General features: G+C 49.8%; 1 protein-coding gene across 1 annotated transcript in view; it reads left to right on the forward strand.

Moving 5' to 3' along the window:
* The window catches only part of PTPRE (protein tyrosine phosphatase receptor type E), a 285,049-nt gene that overhangs the window by 229,482 nt on the left and 39,810 nt on the right, over positions 1–15,757 (forward strand). The window contains exons 12-13 of the mRNA XM_075348447.1: positions 13,057–13,192; positions 14,847–14,996. Of these exons, the coding sequence (XP_075204562.1) occupies positions 13,057–13,192; positions 14,847–14,996 (286 nt within the window). The remainder of the gene's footprint in view (positions 1–13,056; positions 13,193–14,846; positions 14,997–15,757) is intronic.

The raw sequence follows: 15,757 nt of genomic DNA on the forward strand, positions 1-15,757 counted from the left end.
ATATAATGAGACAGACAGACAGAGAGGCAGACTGGGACATATAATGAGACAGACAGAGACAGAAAGAGAGAGAGGCAGACCGGGACATATAATGAGACAGACAGAGACAGAAAGAGAGAGAGGCAGACCGGGACATATAATGAGACAGACAGAGACAGAAAGAGAGAGAGGCAGACTGGGACATATAATGAGACAGACAGAGACAGAAAGAGAGAGAGGCAGACCGGGACATATAATGAGACAGACAGAGACAGAAAGAGAGAGAGGCAGACTGGGACATATAATGAGACAGACAGAGACAGAAAGAGAGAGAGGCAGACTGGGACATATAATGAGACAGACAGAGACAGAAAGAGAGAGAGGCAGACCGGGACATATAATGAGACAGACAGAGACAGAAAGAGAGAGAGGCAGACCGGGACATATAATGAGACACACAGAGATAGAGAGAGAGGCAGACTGGGACATATAATGAGACACACAGAGATAGAGAGAGAGGCAGACTGGGACATATAATGAGACAGACAGAGACAGAAAGAGAGAGAGGCAGACTGGGACATATAATGAGACAGACAGACAGAGAGGCAGACTGGGACATATAATGAGACAGACAGACAGAGAGGCAGACTGGGACATATAATGAGACAGACAGAGACAGAAAGAGAGAGGCAGACCGGGACATATAATGAGACAGACAGACAGAGAGGCAGACTGGGACATATAATGAGACAGACAGACAGAGAGGCAGACTGGGACATATAATGAGACAGACAGAGACAGAAAGAGAGAGAGGCAGACCGGGACATATAATGAGACAGACAGAGAGAGAGGCAGACTGGGACATATAATGAGACAGACAGAGACAGAAAGAGAGAGAGGCAGACTGGGACATATAATGAGACAGACAGAGACAGAAAGAGAGAGAGGCAGACTGGGACATATAATGAGACAGACAGACAGAGAGAGAGGCAGTCTGGGACATACAATGAGACAGACAGAAAGAGAGAGAGGCAGTCTGGGACATACAATGAGACAGACAGACAGAGGCAGACCGGGACATATAATAAGACACACAGAGATAGAGAGAGGCAGACTGGGACATATAATGAGACAGACACAGAGGGAGGGAAATGGAGAGACAGGCAGACAGAGACAGACAGAAAGAGATAGACTGAGAAGGAGAGAGACAGAGAGGTACTAAGTTACTAATCCGGGCAACGCCGGGTGCTACATCTAGTAGGGTATATAATACAGTCGTATCCATGCTCCACAATCTGAATGGCGTTCACGGTGTGTATCTATACACATAGCAGCAGAGCGACTAGGAGGTGACTTGGGTTCTCTGTTACGGGTACAGCCAGGTCACTACAGTGGGTATCGCCCGCCTAGACCCCAGTATTATAGATGACACATGGCAGGAGGGGGTCCTTGTTACAAACTTTGCATGAGGTACTTTGGTGACAAGTTATATTTGACGTGACCTCATAAAGTAAATGCACTTACGTGACAAGTTATTTTAAGAATCTTGACCCTTTGGTCTGATGACTGCTGCACCTGATGTAACTGTATACCTAGTTCCTGTTTGTAAAAGATGGGAAATCCTATAATGGGTGTATACAAATCCGCCCATCACTACATCATCTGTTAATAGTGACCTGAACCTGGAGACATTTTTTAGGTCTAGTAACAACAATGTGGTGGAAATTAGATCAGAGAAACAGTTAGAGGAAACGCGCTCTATATTATTTCTAAAGGAACAGTGACATCTGCTGGTCAGAAAGAGAAATGCAGTCAGACGTTATCCATCTCGAGCTCAAGGCCACATCTAAGATTAAACCTCTTCACAAAATATCCCTTTGGTTGCCAAGGAAGTTTTTTCTATACAACGCTAAGTATAATACAGAGATGAGAGATTTCCATTGTGTGGTACTTAGGTCCATCTAGTTCAACCTTCCTCCACCAATAATATATTTTGTCATTAAACTTGCGCTGTATTGTCATTGACTCGGGCTGTTTGTATGTTCCTTTTGTGATGTTTTTATATTGATATTTAAATTTCTGCGAAAAAGTCTTCACGTTCACCTGGAAGTTAAGTCGTCTATTGTTTTCTGTTATCAGCCAGCTCAGATTTGTCGTAGTGTTCTTCAGTGAAATAATAAAATAAAGGGGAGATCGTCTAGGACTTCTGGAAGAGTTGGTTGATTTCCCGAAACTTTCCAGATATCAGAATTCCGGTTAGGTTTCCCGTGTGCGGCGTCTGCTTGCCTCGTTGTCAGTCTGAGCTCTGCCATCCATACATATGTTCAGGAGTGGCATGGGTAGTACAATGGGAGTGGTTGTGGAGAAAAAAAAAGACCAGACTTGAAACCAGAAGGATCAAAGCTAAAACGTCAACATAGGAATATATGTGCCGCAGAGAGATCAGCTTACAGGAGCAGGGTAGATAGCAGAAGAATATTGTGAACGTGTTAGGTAGGAAGAGTTAGGACAAAAGAAAGGAGATCACATTAGTAGGGAAAAACTCTTTTAAAGTATCCAACAAAACTTAACAAGTATGAGTTGGGCTTCATTCACATGACCGGCTTTTTATGTGGCAGGGAGAAAAACAGACTGATTTTCATCACTGTGGTGGATTCAATTTTCATCCAATTTTTCTCCGTATCCATTTTTATCATATGCAAAAATAAATAAACAAAACCTTTCCAAGTTTGTCCTACCCAATAAACAGTAAAATATGGACTGCACTCGGGTGACACATTGATAATATCTTTCCATGTGCTTTTTTTTCCCCCACTGACTTATAGACTTGAATGGGCAAGTTTGATTCTTGATTCAGGCCAAAACAGATTTATCTCTATTTTTTTTTTTCTTTCGATCATTCAAACATTCACATAGACTATAATGGGTGTGTGCGTTCTGTCTATTAAAACCGCTTACCTGAAAAATGATTGTCTGAATGAGGCCTTAAAGAGAATTTGTCACCGGGGTTTTTGCTAAATAATCTGAAAGCAGAATTATGTAGAAAAGCAACCCTGATTCCAACGATGTATCACTTGGTTTACTGGGTGCAACAGTTGCGACACAGAGTGTTTAGATGTAGCAATGCAGCAAAGCTGAGAAAGCTAACCCCGCCCACACCACAGCTCTATGTGTACATTGTATAGTAACAGTGAACTGCTTATGAGTGCTGTGGGCATGGTTTGACTAGTTGGCTCGTGATTTTCTAGTCCGGCAGTGATAATCTCCTGCTAATAAAACACTCATTGTATTGAAACAACAGCACATGGCCTGATAAGTGACACATCCCTGAAATTATGGTCTCAGCCCCTGCCTCATGCTGCCCTCAGATTACATAGCAAAAAACTGTTAAAAGATTCTTTTTAACTCATTTACGACCCTCTCCGCTTACCACGAACCTGCAGTAATCCCCGCACATTTCTGCTGATCTGATCTGCAGACATGTGCGCCTGTTAACCCCTTAGATCACGCTGACAAACTCTGACGGCGCAATTTACTGGGCCACGGTGGGGATCACGCTGTTCTCTGCTGCCAACGGCGGCCCTGTGACGTAATCACAGGGCGACAATGTTTTACCATGACAGCGTGGGGTTGAATGATGACCCCTGATGCTGTCATGACTCACTTCCTGTGAGAGCAGACAGAGCGCCGGCACTCACAGGAACAGTGCATTTCTCCTGATCGGAGCGATGCTGCAGCATTGCTCTGACCAGGAGAAGTGATTGGAGTACACAGACATAACGTTCCCTCGAGTGACTAGAAAAATAAGTTTTAAAAAATATGAAAAAATAAAAAAGCCCTAAAAATTCAAATCACGCCCCCCTTTTGCCCCATTGAAAATAAAACAATTTAAAAAAATACACACATTTGATATCATTCAGAAATGGCCGATCTCTCAAAGTATAACATCAAACAATCTAATCGGTATACGGCATAGCGAGAAAACATTCGAAATGACGTCTTTTTGGTCGCCGCAACATTGCATTAAAACGCAATATCAGGAGATCAAAACATCAAATTACTCAAAAATGGTATAATTAAAATTGTCAGCTCAGGATGCAAAACATAAGTCATCACTGAGGCCCAGATCCCAAAAAATGAGAACGTTACGGGTCTCGGAAAATGGCGACAAAAGCGCAATTCTTCTGAATTTTTTGTATCACCACTTAGACAAAAGTAAAACGATACAAGTTTGTTATCTACAAACTCGTACCGATGTGAGACATTATGCGGACATGCCAGTTTTACGATATAGAGAACATGGTGAATAAAACAATTCAAAAACCATTGTGGAATTTCACTTTTTTCACAATTTCTCCATATTTGGAATTTTTTTTCCCATTTTCCACTATATGGTAAAATGAATGGTGTCATTCAAAAGTACAACTCATCCCACAAAAAAATAAGACAATATTGACGTAAAAATAATAATAAAATAAGTTATGGCTCTCGGAAGGAGAGGAAAAAACGAAAATGAAAAGCGGAAAATCGCCCTGGGGTGATCTCGTATATGGAGCAGAGGCTTGGTGTATTCTGTAAGGAAGAAACGAGTCATTAGAGAAAGCAGCAAAAACTAGAGTCGATGCCCAGGACCCGGTCCCTTGGCCAAGTCAGTAATCTGTGGCCACTAGATTGGAGCCCTGAGAACCCTCCAAACTCCTGACATCTGTGGCTCTTCTTTTAATTAGCGACCATGGGGTGACATTATCATTGCGGGGTGTTGTACATGTGATGTTCTGCCAGGTTTGTTAATTAATAGAAGAGCCGCGGATGGTGTAAGGTAAGAGGCGGTTCTCACGGCTCTCGTCCTACAGCCATAGATCACTGAGGTACCAGCTCTCGGCGCCCTCCTTGTCCGCAGGCTCTGTCTGGTATTGCAGCTCAATTAGAGTCAATCTGTTGAAAAGCGTAGTCCTGTTTATGCTGAAAAACAAAGCAAAACCTCAGCTCTTTTTTTATTCCAATCTCATACATCCTTCTAAGGATTTTGAAACATTGCCAGGTAGAATTGCCAAAATCTGCCATCATCAGTTTCCTTGGAAAATTGCTCGTCTTCCTGTACGATCAGAGTTCATTATCAAACTTATCTCTATCACAGGAAATCGCTCCAATGGTAAGACTAAAAATGGACAGTTTACAGGAGGGATGACAGAGGAATGGCACCACACAGCGTTCTAAAAACAGATATGACAGAAGTTTAAAAAAAGGCTGGACTTTTACAAAGAAGCCTCATCTGGATAATTGGGAAAGGGATTTAAAAAAACGTTTTTAAGACTAACAATAGTCTAAAGCGATGTCACCAACATAGATGTGAAGCCCCACAGGTGTTGTGTCGGTGCATTACCTTCAGGGACTCCACTCGGCTGGATCTTGTCACTGGTAGGAAATCTTCTATTTGTCGTGACGCCACTCTCAGAATTGCGGTCAGTGGGGACCGCCACTGCAGATTAAGGGATGCCTGGGGCTGATGGTGGGTGCAGTCAGGTGTAGTAGCCTCCTGAGAGTGAGGCAAGCCCCAGGGCCCTGTGTAGGTGCGTAGTACCACAAGGCGCAGAATAACTCCACACACGCAGGGTGTCTTTCAGGGTTTTTACTCACTTAGATGGCAGGGTGAGTAACCCGGGCGTAGCTGGGATGAACCAGGCTGGAACCAGGTATCCTTCAGGCTGACTTCTGATGGTGACTACCAACTCGCCTTCCTTAGCCCTTGGTGGTTTGGGGTAACCCCGACTTTTAGTCCCTATGGGGGTCACCCAGGGAAGTTGCTGAAGCCTCACTCCCCTTCGTTTGCCGTTTGCTCGTGGCCTGGACCAGCTCACTCCAGCTGCTTGCCTCCTGTGAACTATGGGCCCTAACTGTGGCTACGTGGCTGCGGCTTTTAGGTGTTGTGGTGTGGGCTTTGAGGGCCCCACACCGGCAGGTTTAGCAAGGAAAGGTGGATCTATCCCCGCTCCGGGATCTGCCGCCCGTTTGGGCCTGGTTCTCCCTAGCAGTCTCCTTACTTCCCACTCTGTGCTCTCTCTCTAGCTGGAGATGGGTTTCGGGTAGCACTCCTAGGTGACCGTTCTCCCCCGTCGGTAGCCACTGCGCGGACGCTGTCAGACTACAGCAGCCCAGGGGAAGGGGTCAGCTCTCCTCGGAGCTCCCTGGACTCTGCTCTGAACCGGCTCACATCTGGGACCTTCACCGCTGCTCCTGTCTGAGCTCCACTTCCATGCTCCTCACTCCTCCACACTCTGCTGCAGACTGTTTACTCCTCCTTCTCTTTTCCCTTTTGTGCCTGCCTACGCCACCTAGCAACCAGGCTCTCTTACCACACCCCTTGAGAGGAGATGGAGGCTTTTGGCCCCCTCCACTATTCCAGTGGAGGTGAAGGCTTTTCCCCCTCCTGGGATCCCCAGGGGTCCTCTCAAAGGTACATGTGTGAGACCTGATCACTATGCGCCTGTGTAGTCACACCTCGGTCAGCCTTCTGGATTACCTGTATTGTACTGTCCCCAGCATGGGTGCAGTACTCAGTGGTGCCTGACCAGGTCAGGGGCGCCACATTCCCCCTTAGTTATCACCAGCACGTCCTCGGGCTGCAAGACAACATTTTAAAATGCATAAAACATTAAAACATGTAAAACATTTTTAAAAGCACCAGGTACCATACATCACCACCCTCCACCCACAAGTCCGTTAACCCACCCAAAACCCTTTCACGTTGGCCGCGCCTTCAGCCACTTCTGGCAGGATGTAGAGGCGGCTTTCATGGTCTGGTGGTCTTCAGGGCATACCTGGCCTGGTGGATCCGCGCCTTCAGCCTCTTCTGGCAGGATGTAGAGGCGGCCTCCACAGTTGGTGCTGACCAGGTACCCTCTTTGTGGTGGAGAGCCAGGCCCCATAAACAGGCATGCTCTCTGGTTGCAGGTGAGCCAAGGCCCTATATACGGACGTGCTCCCTGGTTGCAGACGAGCCAAGCCCCTAAACAGGCTGACTCTGGTGGTGGTGGTGCCCTCTGGTGTAACTATTTACACTGCGAGAGTTTGTGGCTATAGCCAGTTCATAGCCTTAAGGTTCATTTCTCACATGAGTTTATGTGGGCACATTACTTAAACTTTAAAACGTTGCAAACTTCAAACTGGTCAAAACTTTAACTTTTCAACTGCTGTACTTCTTACTTTAGGCAGATTCCTCTTCACCAGGGCTTGGGCCTGTAGGGCTGCGGCACCTGTTGGTTTCTTGACCTTTTTCTTCATCTGTAGTAGTCTCGTCAGTAGGTCCTTTGTCTTTTCTTTCTTTATCGCTGTCTTTCCTTTCTTCTTCTTTAGGACATGGTGCTACATCTAGCGCGTACCAGCCTCTTTCTCCTTGATGCATGGTAAATTGCACTGTGTCTCCCATTTTTAAGTTTCTGCCAGGGTGTCCTCTGGGCAAATTAGCTCTGACGTCTCTCCTATTGACAAAAATGCCTTCTTTGATACCAGGTGCAACGATGAATCCGTATCCTGACTTCAGGCTAAAGTCTTCCACTACTCCTCGACAAAGGGGTCCTCTGACCTGGGCTTTGGCTCTTCTCAGGAACCGTTTTTCTTCTAGGTCTCTGGCCGTGACTTCTCTCTGCTCTGGGGATGGCGGAGCAGGTGACAACTGGTTTCTGCTGCGGCGCCGTGTCTTGCGGGCTGGATTCTGCGATGTGCAGCTCACAAGCTCCCAGGTGAGGCTTTGGGGCAGATCCTCTTCAGCAGAAGGTGTCAGGTCTTCTTCATCCCACCGGGAATATGGCAACGTCTCCGGCTCTGGGCATGGATCCGCTGCTGGTATCTCCTGAGTCAGCTCCTCAGCTTCCTGGCCTCCCCTCCCCCTTAGTTCTTCTTGGCACTCCTTTGGTGGCGGTGCTGGGGGTGAACTCCCTTCAGCAGGCCCAGGCGGGGGACTCTTTGGCGTGATCGCTGCAGGGGTTGCCGGAATCCTCTTGGGGGTATGCGGAGGGAGCATGTACCGGTCCACCATCCATTGTGGAAACTTGGCCTCCATGTCAGCCTTCAGCTGCCAGTATGCGGGGTCCTCCCCCAGTGTGGGCTTTCCAGCAGGGACCTCTTTGGACTGGGGAGCGGTGTCTGCTCTGGCCTTGCAGGCCGGGGAAAATGGTGATGCAATCTCTTGGCGGGCCGCGCCTGGCATGGCGGCGGCCTGGTCTTGGCGGGCCGCGCCCTGTTTGGCGGCGGCCTGGTCTTGGCGGGCCGCGCCTGGCATGGCGGCGGCCTGGTCTTGGCGGGCCGCGCCTGGCATGGCGGCGGCCTGGATTGGCGTTTCTGTCGTAGCCGGAGCCTCAGCGGGCATCGCTACCGTAGCCGGTGCTTGGCGGGACGGACTGGGCGTTGCTGCCGCGGTCTGGGCTTGGCGGGCCGGGCCTAGCATGGCGGCGGCCTGGGTCAGCGTTACGCCTGCGGCGTGGATTAGGGTCGCGGCGGCAGCCGGATCTTTGCGGGCCGGGCTGGGCATCGCTGCAGGGACCGGGTCTTGGTGGGCCGAGCAGGGCATCGCTGCGGCGGCCTGGGCTTGGCGGGCCGCACCTGGCGTGGCTGCGGCCTGGCTCAGCGTTGCCGCGCCGGGCGCCTCTTCAGGGACCGCGGGCGTGGCAGCAGGGGTCGGGGCACTCGCGCTGGCAGGGGCATCACTGGACTCACCCATCGGTGGCAGCATCGGGGTCGGAGTCGTTGCCTCTCGGTCTGGCGCTCGGCGCGCGGCTCTCCCTTCATAGGCCTGAACCGCGGCAGCCATCTCCAGAAGTTCCATGCGTTCTTCTCTGATCTGCTCCACGACCCGGGTCTCCAGTCGGTCGCAGAACTGGGCCAGCTCCCGATACCACCAGGCAGCGGAGCCCGTTTCTGGGTTTCTGCGGTCAGACGCCATTTCTTCTGCGCCCTCTTCTGCACGATTTCCCAGCAGTGGACTCGTCGTTGCCTCTAGTAGCAAGCTGTTCAGTTTCCGCTCTGCCTCTTTCAGCAGCTCCTCTCCCAGCAGCAGGCTTCTGGCCCCCTTTCTGTCCCGACGTCTCTGGACGCTTCCGCTCTCTTCACAAGCGAGGTCAGAACCCTGCAGGGGATCTCTGGGTAGCCACACCTCTTCGTGGGCGGTAACTTCTCCCAGCGCGGGCTGCTGTTGTTTTTCAGCGCGCTTTTCATGGTGGCAATATGGCGGCGCTTCCAATTTTCCAAGCGGACCGCCCAGGCACATGGTCACCTGTCTGGACAGGTCTAGTCCTTATCCTGTTCGTGACGCCAGATGTGAAGCCCCACAGGTGTTGTCGGTGCATTACCTTCAGGGACTCCACTCGGCTGGATCTTGTCACTGGTAGGAAATCTTCTATTTGTCGTGACGCCACTCTCAGAATTGCGGTCAGTGGGGACCGCCACTGCAGATTAAGGGATGCCTGGGGCTGATGGTGGGTGCAGTCAGGTGTAGTAGCCTCCTGAGAGTGAGGCAAGCCCCAGGGCCCTGTGTAGGTGCGTAGTACCACAAGGCGCAGAATAACTCCACACACGCAGGGTGTCTTTCAGGGTTTTTACTCACTTAGATGGCAGGGTGAGTAACCCGGGCGTAGCTGGGATGAACCAGGCTGGAACCAGGTATCCTTCAGGCTGACTTCTGATGGTGACTACCAACTCGCCTTCCTTAGCCCTTGGTGGTTTGGGGTAACCCCGACTTTTAGTCCCTATGGGGGTCACCCAGGGAAGTTGCTGAAGCCTCACTCCCCTTCGTTTGCCGTTTGCTCGTGGCCTGGACCAGCTCACTCCAGCTGCTTGCCTCCTGTGAACTATGGGCCCTAACTGTGGCTACGTGGCTGCGGCTTTTAGGTGTTGTGGTGTGGGCTTTGAGGGCCCCACACCGGCAGGTTTAGCAAGGAAAGGTGGATCTATCCCCGCTCCGGGATCTGCCGCCCGTTTGGGCCTGGTTCTCCCTAGCAGTCTCCTTACTTCCCACTCTGTGCTCTCTCTCTAGCTGGAGATGGGTTTCGGGTAGCACTCCTAGGTGACCGTTCTCCCCCGTCGGTAGCCACTGCGCGGACGCTGTCAGACTACAGCAGCCCAGGGGAAGGGGTCAGCTCTCCTCGGAGCTCCCTGGACTCTGCTCTGAACCGGCTCACATCTGGGACCTTCACCGCTGCTCCTGTCTGAGCTCCACTTCCATGCTCCTCACTCCTCCACACTCTGCTGCAGACTGTTTACTCCTCCTTCTCTTTTCCCTTTTGTGCCTGCCTACGCCACCTAGCAACCAGGCTCTCTTACCACACCCCTTGAGAGGAGATGGAGGCTTTTGGCCCCCTCCACTATTCCAGTGGAGGTGAAGGCTTTTCCCCCTCCTGGGATCCCCAGGGGTCCTCTCAAAGGTACATGTGTGAGACCTGATCACTATGCGCCTGTGTAGTCACACCTCGGTCAGCCTTCTGGATTACCTGTATTGTACTGTCCCCAGCATGGGTGCAGTACTCAGTGGTGCCTGACCAGGTCAGGGGCGCCACATAAGCATCAAATATTTGTGCGACTTTGCACGAATTCTGTTTCAAAATTATCACCAGATGGTACTTTACCCCTTCCAAAATGGCTAAAATTTTCACGAACCAGTCACCATTATGTTGGAGAGGTTGTGGGTTGAGAGGCAATTTTTTTCCATATTTTTTGGCAGTGTCCAAAAAGAATTATGGATAAGTACCGTATTTTTCGGATTATAAGATCCACTTTTCCTCCCAAAAATTTGGGAGGAAAATGAGGGGTGCGTCTTAAAATCCGAATATACTGTTATTCTGTAACAGATTGTGACTACTGTTTTGTCTTTATTGTTGCCACTTTTTGTTATGTAAACTCAATAAAATACTAAAATTGGAAAAAAACTAAATAAATCAGAATATAGTTTACTGAGAGGTGGAGAATTGCCGCAGGGGGCTGTCAGTGCGGGCAGTGGCTGCCTCTCAGTGCGGGCAGTGGCTGCCTCTCAGTGCGGGCGGTGGCTGCATCTCAGTGCGGGCGGTGGCTGCCTCTCTGTGCGGGCAAGCGGCTGCCTCTCTGTGCAGGGCCGGCTGCCTCTCTGTGCCGGCGGCCGGCTGCCTCTCTGTGCCGGCGGCCGGCTGCCTCTCTGTGCAGGGCCGGCTGCCTCTCTGTGCCGGCGGCCGGCTGCCTCTCTGTGCCGGCGGCCGGCTGCCTCTCTGTGCCGGCGGCCGGCTGCCTCTCTGTGCCGGCGGCCGGCTGCCTCTCTGTGCCGGCGGCCGGCTGCCTCTCTGTGCCGGCGGCCGGCTGCCTCTCTGTGCGGGCGGCCGGCTGCCTCTCTGTGCGGGCGGCCGGTGGCTAGCTCTCTGTGCGGGCGGCCGGCTGGCTCTCTGTGCGGGCAGTGGCTGCCTCTCTGTGCGGGCGGTGGCTGCCTTTCAGTGCGGGCGGCCGGCTGCCTCTCTGTGCGGACGGCCTGTTGCCTCTCTGTGTGGGCGGCCAGCTGCCTCTCTGTTTGGGCAGGTGGCTGGCTAGCTGTGTGGGCTGCGGTGGCTGTGCTGGCAGCAGAAGCTGCGGTGGCTGTGCTGCTAGCAGAAGCTGCGGTGGCTGTGCGGTGGGTGACCCAGATGCTCTGGCTTCAAATGATGACGCCCAGAGTCAGCACATGCACAGATGGAGCTCTCAGCCAAGAGTTCCATCTGCGCATGCGCTGCTCCAGGCGCCATTTCTTTGAATCCCGGACCGCCCACAGAGCATCTGGGACACCCGCCGCACCAGCCTTCTCCACACAGCCACTGCAGCTTCCGCTGCCAGCACAGACTCACTGCTATGAACGTAGACCCCACCGCTGCCAACACAGACCCCACCTCTGCCAACACAGACCCCACCGCTGCCAACACAGACCCCACCTCTGCCAACACAGACCCCACCTCTGCCAACACAGACCCCGCAGCTGCCAACACAGACCCCACCGCTGCCAACACAGACCCCACCGCTGCCAACACAGACCCCACCGCTGCCAACACAGACCCCGCAGCTGCCAACACAGACCCCACCTCTGCCAACACAGACCCCACTTCTGCCAACACAGACCCCACAGCTGCCAACACAGACCCCACCGCTGCCAACACAGACCCCACCGCTGCCAACACAGACCCCACCTCTGCCAACACAGACCCCACCTCTGCCAACACAGACCCCACCACTGCCAACACAGACTCTACCAGCACCACCCCTGCCTCCTGTGACTCCACTCCATCACCTCTGTCACCTCCCTTCTGGTAAAACAACACCAGAGTATAAGACGGACCCCATTTTTTTATCTCTAAACTTGGGGTGCGTCTTATAATCCGGTGCATCTTATGAAATGAAAAATATGCTATTTTTAAATTGATAAATCATATTACACAATACAAGAACAAGATGTCCCCAGAAATGGCTCTGTTATCCATAGATACATATAGCTTGATCCCAATCATAATACATACTTTCTTAGTAAGTAAAAATGAGATAGCGGCGTGTTGGAAGTCGAGTAAAACTCTTACTATTCATGACATAATAGAAAAAATATCTTTACTTAATACGAAAAAAGACACGCCATGATCAATAAGGAATGGACAAAGTACTATAAAAAATGGGAACCTTGGACTGTTAACATAAATACCTTTTTAGATCATTATGGATTAGTGTAGGTTTAGGGTTACGCATTGTGTATCTTTTGTTCTTGACATGAAGTATTACTGCTATGTTATATAATGCCATAGTTTTCTGATACTTGGAGATGGGAATACCCCTTTAAGTGTTTAGTGCATCGTACCACCTAGTGGCTGAGATGAGTATTGGGATCAGATTGCATCTCTACAAGTGAATGCAAGTTACCAGATACAAGTTGGAGATTAAAAGGATTTTATTAATGTGATACTAGTAGTGGTATTTATGAAGATCCATAGCTGCCCCCCCCCCCCCTTGGATGGCGTCCCCAAAAGTAATCAAACACGTGACAATTATTTCTAGCTGTATTGACGTTTCCTGACTCGTTTGTCTGATCTGTGCTGCTCTGTGTATTTTCAGCGCCGGTGTGGGGCGGACGGGCACCTTCATGGTGATAGACGCTATTATCGACATGATGAATGAAGAAAAGAAGGTGGACGTTTTCGATTTTGTTTTGAAAATCCGAGGTCAACGGCCCCAAATGGTGCAAACCGATGTAAGAGAAAGAGGCCACATCCTCGTTTTTTCTCATGTGGCATCACTAAATATAAATAATTGTTGTACCGCATTCAGACTCGACTTTTCCAATGTAGAACATCACATTCTCTGCAAAGACAGAGTTAAATGGGGAACTCCCGGCTTATACAGGGGGAGCTTAGAAGTTTAGTGACTACTGTGTCGTTAAAAGGGTTGTCCACTACTTTTACATTGATTGCTTATCCTTAGGGGCCCTTTGCACACTACGACATTGCAAGCCGATGCTGAGCGCGGTTGTTCCAGCCCCCGTTGCAGCTGCGATCTCTTGTGATTGCTGCCGTAGCGAACATTATCGCTACGGCAGCGTCACACGCACTTACCTGCCCTGCGACGTCGCTCTGGCCGGCGACCCGCTTCCTTCCTAAGGGGGCGGGTCGTGCGGCGTCACAGCGACGTCACACGGCAGGCGGCCAATAGAAGCGGAGGGGCGGAGATGAGCGGGATGTAAACATCCCACCCAGCTTCGTCCTTTCGCATAGCCGGCGTGAGCCATGGTGACGCAGGTAAGCTGATGTTCCTCGCTCCTGCGGCTTCACACACAGCGATGTGTGCTGCCGCAGGAATGAGGAACAACATCGTACCGTCGCTGCAGTGAAATTATGAAAATGACCAACGCTACACCGATGATACGATTACGACGCTTTTGCGCTCGTTGATCGTATCAAAAAAGATTCACATACTGCGATGTCGACAGCGATACCGGATGTGCATCACTTTCGATTTGACCCCACCGACATCACACCTGCTATGTCGTGGTGTGCAAAGTACCCCTTATGATAGGTAATCAATGTCTGATCGGCCGGGGTCCGACACGCTGCACCTCCGCCAATCAGCTATGTTCGGTCTCGGTGGCAGCAGGCGGCTGGAAATGCTCAGTTTCGGAGCTGCTCCGACATCTGAAAGCTGCCGCGGCCGGGTGCTGCACATCCGCCTCCTATTGATTAGAATGGGAGGCAGATGTTTAGTATCCGGCCATGGCCGATATCAGAAGACGGAGTAGCACCGGAACTGAACAATTCCGGCTGTCTCCTGCCTCTGGGACCGAGAACAGCTGATCAGCGGGGGGTGTCAGACCCCGGCCGATCCAATATTGATTACCTATCCTAAGGCTACGCCATTAATGTAAAAGTAGTGGACAACCTTTTTAATGTAGAAAAAAAAATTGTAAAATCCAGCTTCACAAACTTGCAGTTTTCATTATTAAAGTGGTGAATAACATTGCTAAAACATCATGATTACGGGTGCTGTGACACCTGAAATGCGTCATTGCTGATATGTATGTTTTAGCAATGTCATTCACTTGTATTTTACCATTTTTTTTCTACATTTCCATGTCCTGGCAGAGACTTTTCTGTTCTCCGTACAGCACTCTAAAAAGACCACTGCGTTGAGCTGGAATTTTTTTATATACTGTGTTAATATTGAGTACAGTTTATACACAGTATGCAGTGAGCTCCCCCTGGTGGTGTCTGCAGGAAGCCAGGAATTCACCCTGAAAATCAATGTCTCTGCTGGGCATATGGAGCTTTTGTCACTTTAAATGAGTCTAATTTTTATATGTTCATATTTTACAAACCCTAATATTCTGAACTGATCTTCCACCATTCTTTTAGATGCAGTATTCATTCATTTACCAAGCCTTATTAGAATACTACCTCTATGGTGACACCGAGCTCGATGTGGCCTCATTAGAGAAACACCTTCAGACGTTGTACAGTCCGGCACCGCACTTTGAGAAAGTTGGTCTGGAGCAGGAGTTTAAAGTAAGTCACCCCCCCCCCCCCCCTATCAAGGAGTTACTGCCCTTTACTGTAGGGGTGAAATTACGGGATTATCAGATATATCACACACCATGGCTGTCAGCATGCCCAATTTTTTGTTTTCACAGGAGAAAAGCCACTGTCATAAGTATTTGACAGCAGCTTAAAGTAGCCTTATCCATCAAATAGGTGGTAGCTAAACCCTAGAAATGAAGGATTGGGCATATTGGATTTCAGCATGCCTGGTCCTTTTTCTTCTCACAGGTCATAGGCTGCCACTTGATGTTTTTAATGGTCCTACATACAAAATTACAAGAGGAGGCTACTAAAATTTTCTTCATTTGCCAATGGCATATGGCGTTTTAGGCTGGGTATAGGGCTGACTGTAGTAATTGTTGTGTTGACACTGATCTCATAAAAACCTGCCATCATGTTCTCCACTTTATTTTCGACATCTCCAGGTAAAGACCCCCCCCTTCAAATTGCCATATACTGTATACGTGAGAGTATCACTAGCTTCCTATTTTTTAAATCCTATCGGTTGATTACACTATTTTTCTCCCCATGTATGCTCAATTCAGCCGAGCGTACATACTAGTTCAGTTGGGACAGGGTAATAATAAGAAATTGACAAACACTTCTCTTGTAAGATCAGGTTAAAAAGATTAGGTGCTCTGAAATCCAACATCCCCAATTATTTTTTTCAGACAAAATTTGAGGTCATTGGACAGCAAGTATTCATATAAGAGGAGGGTGTCTGGGGA

The sequence above is a fragment of the Anomaloglossus baeobatrachus genome, chromosome 5 (assembly GCF_048569485.1).
Source record: "Anomaloglossus baeobatrachus isolate aAnoBae1 chromosome 5, aAnoBae1.hap1, whole genome shotgun sequence".
In the NCBI taxonomy this organism is placed as follows: domain Eukaryota; kingdom Metazoa; phylum Chordata; class Amphibia; order Anura; family Aromobatidae; genus Anomaloglossus; species Anomaloglossus baeobatrachus.